This window comes from Diadema setosum, chromosome 10 (genome assembly GCF_964275005.1).
Source record: "Diadema setosum chromosome 10, eeDiaSeto1, whole genome shotgun sequence".
Classification (NCBI taxonomy): domain Eukaryota; kingdom Metazoa; phylum Echinodermata; class Echinoidea; order Diadematoida; family Diadematidae; genus Diadema; species Diadema setosum.
The window spans coordinates 22,078,810-22,094,353 of record NC_092694.1 but is presented as its reverse complement, the minus strand read 5'-3'; the positions used below and the strand labels follow the sequence as shown (position 1 = coordinate 22,094,353).

The 15,544-nt window shown below is 37.3% G+C and overlaps 1 protein-coding gene across 1 annotated transcript; it reads right to left on the bottom strand.

Moving 5' to 3' along the window:
- Nucleotides 1-4,752: 4,752 nt before the first annotated feature.
- Nucleotides 4,753-15,374, bottom strand: LOC140234092 (EARP and GARP complex-interacting protein 1-like). Its single transcript, XM_072314172.1, has 9 exons — nt 15,270-15,374; nt 13,937-14,020; nt 12,849-12,981; nt 11,979-12,144; nt 10,886-10,985; nt 7,653-7,789; nt 6,975-7,142; nt 6,094-6,279; nt 4,753-5,160 (listed from the first exon to the last, which is right to left on the bottom strand). Exons 1-9 carry the CDS (start codon nt 15,309-15,311, stop codon nt 4,986-4,988), a joined length of 1,191 nt encoding a protein of 396 aa, XP_072170273.1. The 5' UTR covers nt 15,312-15,374; the 3' UTR covers nt 4,753-4,985.
- Nucleotides 15,375-15,544: the final 170 nt, after the last annotated feature.

Sequence of the window (15,544 nt, the reverse complement as noted above, 5' to 3'; positions counted from 1 at the left end):
TGAAAGTTGAAATTAATCATGGACAGAACGTGTTCATAGAGCATGCTCAATTTCACCTTAATCTGATAATCCCTTCATTGTTGTTCCTACTGTGGCTTACATCCTGTTTTTATGTCCCATTCATCACAAAGCTAGCACAGCTTGGTAAAGATTAAGCGCTTGAATAAACCCTGTACTTCAGAGACTCTTTTCTCAGTTCACACTTCTCCAGAGAGTGTGCTTTCGTTCTAATATTTAGATAGGTTAGGGAGTCCATGTGAATTGAGTTATATGTCATTTTAAAGCATAGAGTCTGCTCTTTTAGAATCTGTCCTTACCTAAAAATCCATGTGAAGTGACCTTTTGTTTGTTTTGTGATGCAGGGTCACATTTAGTTTGTTGGTATCATTTTCCGCCTGTGAAGATTTGAAATTAGCTAACTTGCAATAGCTTAGTACTTTGCAGTAATTCTAGTGTGTGACCAAGTGACCTTTTTACCAGCTTTTGAGCCCACCATTTGCAACAGGAGATACGAAACAAGTAATGCTATTCAACACAGTTCTAAAACCCACAGATTTGCATTCATTTTAATGAGTCCAAACTTATTTGACTCACCCAACAACTTTACATATCACATTCATTTTTCTAGGACACCAAAAGAGCACCATACCAAGCTCCTCCAGAAAACACAGACAATATTTGGCTTCACATATCTCAGTAACTGGTTCATGGAATGTGTATTGTTCATTACTATGTCAATTTGTGAAATTCTACTATTCCTCATTCTACTATTGTGACATCACAAATCCTTGTAGCATTCCCATCTGAAGAGGGAGGTACAAGGGGAAAATAAAAACTTAAAAAAAAAAAATCTGTTTCTTTCTGTTTCACCTTCCACCAATTGTCTGACTAATCTTTCTGCCGTCACTGAGTCCATATATGAGTTTGTGAACTTCCCTTTTGAGGAGTTATGTACAAAACAGAAACAAACAAACATTTTTAAAAAAAAATTCAAATTTTCAAACAGTTACAGTCCTGAGATGTATGATACAGCAGTTGGAAGTTGTCTACAGTGGGAGTTCATTATAGGGTCAATCCATGTCAAATCATCCAGTGCTTGTCACCCGACCCCCTCCGATTTTCTTTAAAATCGCACCAAATGTTCCCCAAAGTGTCTGACGGAAAATCCCAAAATATTTTGCCCCAAGGCCAATTGGTTGCTAAGATACAGCCTCACATAGCAACCGGTGCGCATTCCAAAATATTAGTTAAAAGAAAATTAGGCATTTTTGATTGACTGTTTTAGCATGGATATTAATGCAGAAATGTTCATTATCTGGAAATTGAGAGAACTTTATAGTCTTTGCAAGAAAAACTTACTGTGACGCGAAATTGACTTTTCGTTAACGTGCACGAGGTCACCGAAAATGGTGTTAAATGTTAATTTTGAAAATTTTAATGCATATTTAGAAGCTAATATCTTCCACATTTCATCACCTTAAGTTCTAAAATATTATGCTGTTGAAGGCTTTGACTTGCTCAGTAATTTTGAAAAAAATCAGCGCATTCATGCGCACCGTTTTTACGGAGAGCGCCCTCAAAGTTGACAAAAATGAAAAATGTACCAAATTCAAGGTCACGGATCACCCTTCGTCCCACCTAGGAATGGCATCAATTTTTGTGTATTGATAGACATTTACCTATATTATCTTGGGTTACCAAAGAAATTTTGCTACCGAAATGTTCAATGGCAAATTTACCCCACCGAAAATGGTCGTAAACGGCCAAATTTCCATGTAATATCACATATTGGGTTTAGAGGACATTTCAAATGTCCACACTTTCAAGATGAAAAGCACTAGCCCTGTGATATTTGCAGTAGGCATAGTCTGTTATACATATTTCAGTAATATATACCACAAAACACTTTTATTACTTAATAATGACCTTGAAATTTAATCCAAAATTTGATAAAAACAATAAATTGCTCCATTTTCCTTATTGCACTGCATATAAATACCTGTTTTGAAAGACATTTCACAGAGCAATATTTCAAGAATTATGAAAGCTGAAAGCCTACCTTATTAAGGTTCTAAAGTATTTGTGCTCTTCTTTCAGATTTAATGTCAATTTGATTATGAATGTTTTACCCTTGACCTTGAAGCCCTTCTAAAAATAGCTGTAAATTTGTTAACTACAAATTACACACACGACAGGTGTATTATGGCATGATATACTTGTGATTCTTTCACAAACACAAAAGCTTTTTATGGTGTAAATGTATATACTGGAATTAATCTACACTCATGCTTGCAAGATATGTTACAATTAATAACTTTGTTCTGACAGTGACCCTCAATTTCAATCAAAAAAGGGGACAGTAATATTTTGTGATTTTGTGTGCATTTCCTATGGAAAACAGTGCTTTGTTTGGAAACTCATAAAAACTTGACCATTTTTACTATCTATCACTTTGATTGATTAATTTTATTCTGGTTATGGTAGAAAAGTGGCCCGTGACAATTTCCAATAAAAGAAAACACAGTTATGCTTTATAAAATGAAAAACAAAGAAATACATAAGAAATTCCAAAAACAAGAAAATACATAAGAATTGAAATGATTTTGGAAGTTTTCATAAGGTACAGAACAAATCCCCCGAAAAAGAAGACTCTCAGTCCTTTTAATGTGCGTTTCACAGGCTAGAATAAGAATCTATATTATGTTGGGCGCAACGTCCATTTTATTATTATCAACTATTATTCAGTACATAATACAGGTCTTTATGGAGAGGAACAGGCATTTCTCATGATTTTGAAGGTCATAAATTGAGGGTCATTGTCAGAACAAAGTTATTAATTGTAACATATCTTGCAAGCATGAGTGTAGATTAATTCCAGTATATACATTTACACCATAAAAAGCTTTTGTGTTTGTAAAAGAATCACAAGTATATCATGCCATAATACACCTGTCGTGTGTGTAATTTGTAGTTAACAAATTTACAGCTATTTTTAGAAGGGCTTCAAGGTCAAGGGTAAAACATTCATGATCAAATTGACACTAAATCTGAAAGAAGAGCACAAATACTTTAGAACCTTAATAAGGTAGGCTTTCAGCTTTCATAATTCTTGAAATATTGCTCTGTGAAATGTCTTTCAAAACAGGTATTTATATGCAGTGCAATAAGGAAAATGGAGCAATTTATTGTTTTTATCAAATTTTGGATTAAATTTCAAGGTCATTATTAAGTAATAAAAGTGTTTTGTGGTATATATTACTGAAATATGTATAACAGACTATGCCTACTGCAAATATCACAGGGCTAGTGCTTTTCATCTTGAAAGTGTGGACATTTGAAATGTCCTCTAAACCCAATATGTGATATTACATGGAAATTTGGCCGTTTACGACCATTTTCGGTGGGGTAAATTTGCCATTGAACATTTCGGTAGCAAAATTTCTTTGGTAACCCAAGATAATATAGGTAAATGTCTATCAATACACAAAAATTGATGCCATTCCTAGGTGGGACGAAGGGTGATCCGTGACCTTGAATTTGGTACATTTTTCATTTTTGTCAACTTTGAGGGCGCTCTCCGTAAAAACGGTGCGCATGAATGCGCTGATTTTTTTCAAAATTACTGAGCAAGTCAAAGCCTTCAACAGCATAATATTTTAGAACTTAAGGTGATGAAATGTGGAAGATATTAGCCTCTAAATATGCATTAAAATTTTCAAAGTTAACCTTTAACACCATTTTCGGTGACCTCGTGCACGTTAACGAAAAGTCAATTTCGCGTCACATTAAGTTTTTCTTGCAAAGACTATAAAGTTCTCTCAATTTCCAGATAATGAACATTTTTGCATTAATATCCATGCTAAAACAGTCAATCAAAAATTCCTAATTTTCTTTTAACTAATATTTTGGAATGCGCACCGGTTGCTATGTGAGGCTGTATCTTAGCAACCAATTAACCTTGGGGCAAAATATTTTTGGATTTTCCGTCAGACACTTTGGGGAACATTTGGTGCGATTTTAAAGAAAATCGGAGGGGGTCGGGTGACAACTTTTCTGAAAATTGGATGATTTGACGTGGATTGACCCTATAACAAGGTCGGATATAGCAAGATATTTGAAATAACGAGGTTAATTTCGAGAGTTCCATTCCTTTCATATCCTTTTGCTTTTAAACTTGATATACCAAGATACCCTCACACATTGAAAGTTTCATAGCCAAAGTTTTGTTACAAACTTCACATTGAATGACTTTACAAGAAGGGAATATTTTATCAAAGCGCTCGTGTGCTGTGGGTTCAGAGTAATTTGGCACACAGGGCATTTACACCATGGCACACAATGAGTTAACCTCACCTATGGGTTGTCTTACCCTGTCAACCCCACTGCATGCCAATTTATTCATTCTTCATATGGAAATCTTTGACAGAAACTGCATTAATGTAAAGTTATAAATATTTCTTTATAAGTTAAAGATATTCCAATTGAACTTTTGTAAAGCATTGAATGTTTTGTTAGACTGGAATGTACACTGTCATGACTTTAACAAGTACATCATAAAACAAGAATGAAGGATTTCTGTTACCTTGACATCCGTACATACAGTAGGTGGTAATGATATACACAGTCCTACACACATTTGAAACAGTGCAATGATAACTGACTAAAAGTCACATTGATGTCACACAAGAAATGCTGCATACTTATGCAATAGTCTGCAATCATATCAGGCTGGCACAAATTATAGCACTAGCATCACGGTGAAATGCTTGGGAATTGACATCCGTTTGTGCATTGAGAGTCGCAAGTCCGCACATCTCCGATAGTCTTTCGCTGATCGCTGATCAACAGACTGCAGTCGTATCAGGCTGGCACAAATTATAGCACTAGCATCACGGTGAAATGCTTGGGAATGGGCATCCGCTTGTGCATTGACAGTCACAAGTCTACAAGACTCGGATAAAGTCTTTCGCTGATCATGGGTCCTGCTACAAGAGGATTTTGTATTTCTCCGCTCGCGGGACTCTGTTGATGACGAGCCGCCCATCGTAGCTGAGAGAGGCAAACAACCAGGGATCCGCCGTTGACCATTCCGCGGCGTACACGCTGTCTTCATGCTCCTCGTAAGTGGCAATGACGCCATCTTTCATGGGTTCCTTTGGTCTGCCAATGGGTGTAACAAGGAAAAAAATACACACACAAACATCAGGGATATCAGGCTTTCTGCATATTGCAGGTGAAACTAATATAGACTTAATTTTATGTTGTCAAGTTTGTAAGTTTCCTTCTATGATACATCACAGGTAGAATAAGGCGCAAACTTTTACACTGTTATTGTTGTTGTTGATTATAAATTATTTACACAAGGTGCATCTTCATCAGCTTGAGCTGGACAATACAGCAATATAATGCGTTTGTTGGGTTGGAGCTTTTTGTTGTTGTTTTGGGGGAGGGTTTGTTGTTGTTTTGCTGTTGTTGTTTTTTTAATTAGGAGGAAATGACTGGAAAGAATGTAAATGTCATTAGATATAAATATCATTCTTCATGTTACACAAGCACATGAAAATTGGCCCAAGTAACAAGAAAAGCCAACTTTTTGATACAAAGTTGGGGCTAGGCTGGGGTCAACATGATAGTAGAAAATGTGATACATCGTCTGGAAACAAGTCTGAAGCTCCAGCTGAATATCACTTTATATGCATCATTTCTATGTGTCCTACACAGAAACTGAAATAAATATCCTACTACAGTTACCTATGTCAATTTTGTTTCTTCCCTATAAAGACATCTACACACAGTTTTTACTTTGTACTAATGACTCGTTCAACCACTGTATCATCCATTGCACATTTAAGCAGCAAAGATAACATTCTTTAGAAAAGCTGTCATGATATTGTCCCATTAAAGCCTTAGTCTGTACACAGATTAAACTATTAAAGAGAATCATATTTAACTTATTCATCAGAAAAGCTGTCATGATATTGTCCCATTAAAGCCTTAGTCTGTTCACAGATTAAAAAAAATTAAAGAGAATTGTATCTAACTTAAAAAAAAGGACGAGAAATAGAATGAGATTCAAAAGAAAGCACTTCCCACCTGTGTTTCTCCTCATCATCATCCCCATCATCCTCATCTTCGTCATCATCCTCCACATCCTCCTCGTCCATGTGGCCAAAGGGTTCTGAGGATATTGATGCAGCGTTGGTGAGAATGACGCGACTGTCGCTGCTGGAGCTCAGCACCAGCTGGTCGTGGAACTGGTTGTACCTCACACTCCATACCCTGTGTGTTTCAGAGGGGGAAGATTGAATGGTACAGCTCTGATAACGCATCACTACATAAACAATAAGATTAAGCCATGATGAAGACAGTTACCACTTTTACAATCATACCAATTTTGTGTGGGCAGAAGGGACATACTGATAATCATTACCATACACTCCTTGTTGTTGACTGGTCTACAACTATTTGTCAATTTAGTTGTTAATGTAAATACAACTTTGTGCAAATATGTAGAGGTGAAATCTTCTACCAGCTCTTTCACTGACACCATCTACACCAACCCAAGCACAACCACTACAATTACAACCATCTCAAAAAAGAACCATTAACCATACCACAACTAACCCCCACACCACCATCAAAACCATCACTACACCATTACTACTCACACATCTTCTTCTTCTGGTTTAGTCTGCCTCTTTCCTTCTTCCTACATACTACAGTACAATATCACCACTGCCCATGTGATAATTACTGTAATTACCATCACTGACACGACCCCTATTACTTCAACTACCATGAAAAAAATAGAAATAAAAATCATTATCACACCACTGAGACCATTATGACCATCAAAACCATCACTATATGACCACTGCCACTACCATGCACCACAAACATCACCATCTTCATTGCTCGTTAGCATTATATCATCAGCAGCAGCAGCTGTGGGCAGCAGTGATCATATGACTTACCAGTGGGAATGGTCACTCTGTGTCATGACCGGTGCCTCCGTGTTCCTGACATCCCAGAATTTCACTTTGCAGTCATCGCCGCATGTTGCCATGTAGTACTGTTTGTTTGGGTTGAAGTCCAGTTCCCTCACAAGTTGGCTGTGTGCATTTTCTATGATGAATACTTGTCTATCAGTAAACAAGTAAGCACAAAAATTGGAGTATACAAATGATAAGATCGAACGTAGGTACATTAAACATTACTGTATACGCCATACATTTGACAGCCTTTTTATTCTTGCAAATTAAGCGAGTTGGGTGCTATTCACAAATTTAACAACACACTAAAACACTCTGATCTCTGATCCGGACATGAATGTGACATGCAAGCGTACATTCCTCTGTTCATTTCTGCATTGTATGACAGCAAATTTAATTGCTAGTGACATTGTAAGGAAATCCAGATTCTCGAAAAAATTAGACTCACTAAAAATATGTGGCGTATACAGTATGTTTTACTTTATGACCATAATACAGAGTATTTCACAAAAATATTGAATTCATCTGAATAAATGGGCATTTGGGTAAGTGTCCTATACATTTAACAAGCAAGTATCCATTAACTTTACTTGCTCACCAAAGAGTACAAGTTGACCTGGGCAAGTGTGCAAATGGGTTTGTAGCACCCAGCCTACTCACTGCATGGATCGGAGGTCCCAGCCACGGACAGTGGAGTCACTGGCTGTTGCTACCTGTGAGTTGTTGTGGTGGGGATTCCATCGCAGGGAGGTGAACTTGGGATGACCTTTGCCCTCCAGAGTTGCTGAGCTGGTCATCTGAAGAAAATCATTTTAAATGGAACATCACAATTAAAAATGTGAAATAAAGAAAATATAGAATATATACATGTGACTCTGCATAAAAAAAACATCAAAAGTTTGCCCGACATGGATTTCTAGTAAGGGCAGATTATGAAAGAGTAAACTAGAAGCTTTAAAAATTATGATGTATTACTCATCACTAGTTGACTTTCCTAACCTATTATATAGATAATGGAAAAAAAGGACACACTCTGGAAGGTGTTTACTGAGAAAAGAGACTTTGCAGTTTAGGGTCTATTCAAGAGCTTAACTCTTAATGTGCCAGGCCCAAAACCCCTAACGTGCCAGAGGTTTTTACCTAACGCCAGAACGTTTCGAAACTGCACTGACAATGAAATTTAAAACCGCCATACCTCTGAAACTATTGACTGTTTTGAATTGAGTTCTACACAACATACATCAAGAAATGTTCGTTCTTTCGTGTCATGTAGTCAGTTTGCCATAATATCTATCTGAACCTGAAATATTGCAGAAATGATTGATACATCAGAAAAATTATTAGAAATTTTTTTGTAGTATGGAAAAAAAGAGTCAGTCGTGTTTTTTCTTCAATAGAACGCTCCCTTGACTCTGTGAGAAAGTTTTAGAGCAACATCTCCTCTTTCAAATGATAACAAAATTGCGTTCTAGAATTGTATGATTCCAAAGATACTAGCAGTTTATTTTGTCTTAGCAATTTCTCCTTCTGCCTCAGTAATTCATTCCCAAATCTGAGTCCTTTAGTCCCAGATCCTGTATTTGAAACTAAAGTGATTGTCCAGGGCCCTGGAAGAGTGTCTTTCGTCCACTTGAGAAGGAAGAGCCTACTAATCCTTCTTTTGTCTATGCAGACCACGGGCAGGGGTACTCTATTGAAATCGGCAGGTCTTTGTCCTCGCACAATTCCAATGCTAGCGTGGGGACGATTAGTGACATTCACCAAAACAAAAGGATGAAAGACTTGACCGACGAACGAAAGCTGACCCTCTTTGAGGGACAAAATCAAAAGAGCTTCCTGCAGGACAGCGTCCAAGCGGAAAAATGCAACTGGAACCGCATAGACAATACACGCAAATTCAATAGCATACACACGTGTGGTTTACCAATGAGACTTTTGATCCATACACATCTCGCAGAGAGTGCGCTCGCTGCGGATTTTCCCGACGTGAAACAAATACATCTAGTTGAAAAATCATGTAATTACTCAAAATTTTCTAATGTAAGCATGCTCACATTTTCAATGGAAACGATGGCTATGCTAATCAGCTACCACTGCATATCACTGGCAGTTTCTTGGTGTAACACATTACAGTAACAGAAGAACTTAAATGATCAATGCTTTTCTCGCTCTTCATAGTCGCCGATCGGCGACCATGGCACGTTAAGAGTTAATCTCACCAAGCTGTGCTCTGTGCAATGAATGGAACAAAAAGCAGGATGTAAAACTCAATAGCAACCACAATAAAGGGGTTATCTGATTAAGCTAAACTTTGGCACACTCTCTATTAGTAAGCACATTCTTTTTATCACTAATTACAAACTTTCACTGCACTAGTATCAGCCTTTCCAAAGTTACTGGAGTTAAAAGTGAAGTGTGTGAAGGGTTTTTAACGCTTTATATGCCATGGTGTAAACCCTGTGTGGCAGATTATTCTGAGACACCTACATATGCATGCTTTGAGAAAACTTTATGTTTTTCAAATCTGTGTAACTTTTGCAGGTTTTCTGTTACCCTGGACGTGTACCGAGCAAAGTTGTAGTGAAAATGGTATCCTTTGCTTTGTGATGCATGGTCACATATAGAATACTTAAATAAAGAAAGTAAAACCATAAAGAAAATGGCTGAATTTCTTCCAAAAGGGTCACAATAGTGAGAGCTGATGTGGTATAATCAAAGACATGAAAAAGTTGGTGTTTGTTTGTTTTTCTATTCCAAGAAGTGCTTTGTTGGTGCAATTTACTTGAACTCGACCATACAGACTGCTATAATCAATTCAGCTACAACACTCACAGAATATGAATTAAGTTCAGACCTAAGGTGACGAGTCTTCTCATCCAGTATTGGTGACACCAAAACTTAAAGGGACTGTACAGTACTGGTTGAGGTGGGGATTCATGTTTTGAACATTCCTAAGTGAGATAATGAAAAGCCTCTTATGAAATATGAAAGAGCATGTAATTTTAAGAAGGATTCAACGTTTATTTGATGAAAATTGGTTTTCAAATGGCTGAGATATCCAAAAAAGTGTTAATAATAAAAGGCGACATGCCACAACTTTATTAGGATCTCTTTGTTTCACCTTGTTTTTGGATATCTCAGCCATTTCAAAACCGATTTTCATCCAATAAACTTTTGATACCCCCTAGAACTGCATGCTCTTTGACATCTCATAGAGTGGTTTCTGAATATCTCACAAAACGTTAAAAGCTAAATCCTCACCTCGACCAGAACTGAACACACCCTTTAAAGGGATCGTATAGTTTTGATTGAGACCTAATTTCAGGTTTTTAACATTTTTTTTGGTGAAATAATGAGAAACCTCTTATGAAATATGAAAGAGCATGTAATTCCATGAGAAATTCAACATTTGATGAAAATTGGTTTTGAAATGCTGAGATATCCCAAACAGAGCAATTGTAATAGAGTGTGGGACCCACCTTTTATTACGATCGCTTTGTTTTAGTTTGTTTTTTTGATGTTTCAGTCATTCCAAACCCAATTTTCATCTAATAAACTTTGAATTCCTCTTAAAATGGTATGCTCTGTACTATTTCATAAGTGTTTTCTTGGTATCTTGCAAAAAGTTAAAAGCCCAATTCTCATCTCCACCAATAATGTACCATCCCTTTACCTTCTTTTTGACTTTCCTCAAACCTCACTGATGTGTTCTACCAATATCGTTGCATTTACTCATTTGGGTTTCATTCTCCTTTAACAAGGTATCATTTTGCACACAGGAAGCAACATGGCGCCTTGATGTATGCAGCGAGCAATTACTAATACATGCCAATAGGGTGCATTGGCCCATGTCTGTAACAGCAAAGCATCAAGTCTGTCACGATAATGCTCACTCTTGCACTGGTTCCACTGGCCTCGAGGTCCCACATCAGTATCTTGTTCTCTGTGAGAGACAGGATCTTGCTCCCATCTCCCTGGGGCTCCCACTGAACACTGTGTGCACATCAAAAGACAAATATGCCAGAGAAAGGAGTTCAGTCCAGAACAATGACATGGCCAACTCCAATTTGTATGAATGACAAGTGAAACATGAAATATACAGTTATATATATATATATATATATATATATATATATATATATATATATATATATATAGTACACATAACATATATTACTTCTACGATTATAAACCTAGAAGTGTATTGGCAACAACCTAGTAATAACATCTACCTACCCAACTCACTACACATATTCTAATGGAGATGACCAAGTTTGGAGAGTGTCTATGGTTAGTAAAATAAATAAATAAATGAAAAAAAAATAAAATTATGTTACTGAAGTGGTCCATTTAAAAAGAGAACAAGACAGATATCCCCAAAGAGTAATTTGTGTTTACAAGGGCAGTCACAGCTGCACAAGATTAACAAAATTGCCAGTGACATTGTTACAGAGGGGAAAAGGTGAGAAATATTCATTTTAGAAGTAAATAAATCATATATTTCGTATAAAAGAGCATCTACACATCTCAGGACCAACTTCTTGGTTACATGACACAAACAGCTCTAGTACAGCACTCATCACCCAATGGGCAGAAATCAAATATTCTCATGTTCATGAAGAATTCAACTTCCACTGCCATGGACAATACATGTTAAGATTATGCTTTCTTGCTGAGGTAATGTGACATCAGAAACAAGCTGAAAACTACAAATGGAATCCTTTGCAAACAACAAGGTGACACAACCACGATAATCCATGTCACATCAAGACCGAACTCAGACTCAATGACTATTTAGCATTTGAATAACATGGACTTTCTTGACCAATATCATCACTCCGATCTTTGTTTATCTGTTGTATTACGATTTCTGAGTTTCTTGTGAGATAACTTTTATATTCCCGCAGGTGCATTTCCCTTTAACAGTACATGTTGTATGTAAGGACACACAAACATCCACACAATCACACTTATATGCACACTAACCTCATGATGTTGCCATAATCACTGTTGTCAAGGCGGCACATCACCTCTAGATTCCTGGCACTGGATGAAGAGTCGTCATGGAGACCAACATCCTGCGTGTCAAGTTCATCCTCCTCAGTAGGTAGCCGCCAGATGGCTGCTTGCCCTTGCAGTTTGTTATCTACAACTTTGATATCGATGAGGCAAAAACAGGGGGAAAAATAATATTACTTGAAATTCAATAGAGCCAAGTCAAAGGTTTGAATCTAGATATGGCAGACAATCAATATCTTTGAAGGACTGAACATTAATTTTTGATCACTGAGGACTCTGAGATGAAAAATAAACATAAGCATAGACCAATGGTAATATTGTACAGAGCAGTGCACAATTATAATTTTTTTTTTTTTTTTTTTTTTTTTAAAGGAACAAAGCACACAGCAACAATCCTAAAGGCAACAGAGTGGTCAATGCACTTTAGTTGTTTTTTTCTTGTTAATTCAATCGCCCCCAAGCAAACTGTCATCATTAAAAAGACAAGCAATGAGAGTACAGAATGTCTTTACATATCATTCCCACAGATATATATTCATATGAAACTGTCATATTTGAAGCGTATACATTACCCTAAATGAAGAACTGCCCCTAAATGTAGCTTCACTGTCAGTCTTACAACTACAACAGAGTATAGCTAAGTGTATGAATCTAGAAAGAAAGAAAGAAAGAAAGAAACAAACAAAATTGTATTTGCACAATTTAAGGACTTGGCCATAGAGACAATCCCTCCAGCATGCAGTGATCTCGTGGAACAAGATATAAAATATTACAGCAATAAGTGGCGAGTTGATAAGAAGATTTGTTCCACTGTTACATCAATAATTTGATGCATACTTTTATTGAAGCAGGTTGCTGCGACATCCTTATCTGCAGGACTGGAGCTGATGTTCCATATCTCCCCATCCTTGTGGAGGAACACCGTCTTGTTCAGCGTGTTGTTATCTTCATCGAAATCTAAAACATGCACCTGGAACACAGGGTTAAAAAGAGCACAGAGATCTTTCATTGGGTCTGTTAAATCCAATGCATCATTTTAACATAGAATCTAATTTTCTAAAGATGGGAGATAAATCTTAGTGGGTTTAGAAAACATCTAACAAGGTCGGCATTCCACACTAGACTCCATCTCTGGATATGGTGAACAATAATAGGTATACCTAAGGGAATTACTGCATTGTCTTTCTTTATGACATGTAGTACAATATCATTAAAAACAGTGTATTGAAGGGTTCCTCATACAGTTTGTAATTTACTTTGTACTTGTAGTGAATTTATCCAATCAAATAAAATACAATTACATTGTAAATGATTAAAGAATTAATAATAAAATAACATGAAATGGTCTCCCATTCCAAGCCAGTATACTGTACATGTATAGCAAACACAATGAGTACCAAAGGCACATTGTATTCATGTACTCATTACAGTAATTCATTCAGTTGGTCAAGTTTATAATTGGTTCTAACAACTGCAATGTTTCACATAGTTTCAACTGCACTTTGTTCTCAAAGTAACTCTACGCTAATCACATTGTATTGTTAATCAAAGTATATTCAGCACAAAATTAAATAAGCAAAGACCTTTCATCACCATTAATCATGAAATTTACACATTCCATTAGACCACAAACCGACTAGCTATACCCTACACAATGCACTTGAGGTGTCTTTGAAAATATGAGCATTATGCCTATTCAGCATTATACAGACACCATGGTTGAATCAGGAATACTCAATGTTAATCAGGAAAATCATGGTAACATTTGGATGAGACGTCACTTCAGCAAGACATATTTGTCTGCAAATATTCATATAAAATAGAAACTTTGTATACTCAATACTGGTACATTAGTGCAGAGATAAAAACATTTCCATTTGTCAATCTGCCATCTTGTTTGATGCCAAATAAAAGAAGATTATTACCTGGTTATCATACTTGAGTGACTGCGTGCCAACGAGGAACCTGATGGCATCAGTCTCTGCAACCTGAGGTGTTAAGCTCCTTGCCTGGTGGAGAATCAATGCAGTGTACAAATTTTACCAGTGCTATCATTTTCAAGATCTACTAAACATCATGCTAAGAAAAACTTTTGGTAGCTGTGGTCATTCAGCAGTCTGAAAATTACAAGGACGTATTAATATGCAGTAAATTAGTTACAAGCAGCTCTCTTTGGTCAATTATCTCACATAATCATTGACATTGTAGCCATGGCTCTCAATGGTATTTGAATAGGATTTGCAACTCTTCATATCAAACACATTAATTTGTTCATTAACTGTGAAATAACTTACATGTATCTGTGAGTCATTCTGCCCTCATATCCTGTGTAGGCCTTATGCAATATTGTTTAATTGTATTTGTACTGTTTGCAAATAATCAATCTTTTATTGTTTTAACAAGATGAGTTATTTCATACCAAACTCCTTTTCAGTCATGCCAAGAAGTCATGCAATATTGTACGTGGGTGGCTCCATTTTGAATGTTGTAAGTTGTACAACTGTAATGTTTTCAGTGCAACCAGTAATACTAGAGCCCCATAATAATATTTCAATGCATATGACAAGACCTACATCAAAAACAAATTTCTACAGATGAAAGGAACAGACTCTGGAACTCCAAAAATGGATGTTACAGCAATATCGGTGCAATGCAATAAGAAGTTGATGAGAAACCTCACAGGCTCAAATCCCACAAGAGGGAGACTAGGCTGGTGGCCCAGGCCCAGATGGCACAACTAACCCACAAGTGCAAGAATGCTTGAAGAGTTTTCCAGGGAGCTGGGTCCAGCACTAGCTAGCACTTATTTAGGCCTACAGCTATCTACGACATCTGATATGGGCTATCTGCCAGTAATTTTTTACTGACAGGATAAGCACTGGGAGACTGGAGAGATGCCTATGTGATGTCCATTGAAATTACTGACCAATTTTCGCTCACATGCGTAGCCTGCACAGAGCAAGATCATTCATGGAGCATGTTATGTTGAGGCCCGGCTCAGTGGGAGACTACGGTATTGCCCTGATGCCTGGCCGCCTCCACTAACTGTACACAGCCCAGTCGCTGTACATGGTACGTCGCGACGTACCATGTACAGCGACTGGGCTGTATAGTTAGCCTCCACATGACACTAAATGCTATATGTGGGACTAATACACTCGCTTGTGAGCAGCTATGAATATGATGACACGTAATCTAAGAGTTGAGTCAATTATTGTGAGAATCACTGATAACAAGCGATATGAGCACACGATTCACCTGAAATTCTAGGCCATAGATGACTGGGGCCTCATCGTCCATCTTCGGTGTATTTCCCTTACTTTACTTTAGAACCCGGGATTTCCATACGTCATTCACAATTCAGTGCATGCAGTGAGTAAAGGGGGGGGGGGGGGGGGGGGGGCGGGGGCCTGGGCGCGGGCGGGGGTGGTTAATGGGGTGCAATTTATTTTAGCACTTCCATTCGCAAAAGGCCGAGGGAGCCGCAACCGCCTCCTCCTCCCATTCGAGTCCCGGCCGATCCCACAAGTCCA

Excerpts from the sequence above, each read along its gene's own strand:
- LOC140234092 (XM_072314172.1), bottom strand. The coding sequence starts at position 15,311 with ATGGACGATGAGGCCCCAGTCATCTATGGCCTAGAATTTCAG. Across the intron at positions 14,021-15,269 it reads TCTATGGCCTAGAATTTCAG|GCAAGGAGCTTAACACCTCA; the intron begins GTGAATCGTGTG and ends ATTCTCCACCAG. Across the intron at positions 7,790-10,885 it reads CCAGTGGAACCAGTGCAAGA|ATGACCAGCTCAGCAACTCT; the intron begins GTGAGCATTATC and ends GATTTTCTTCAG.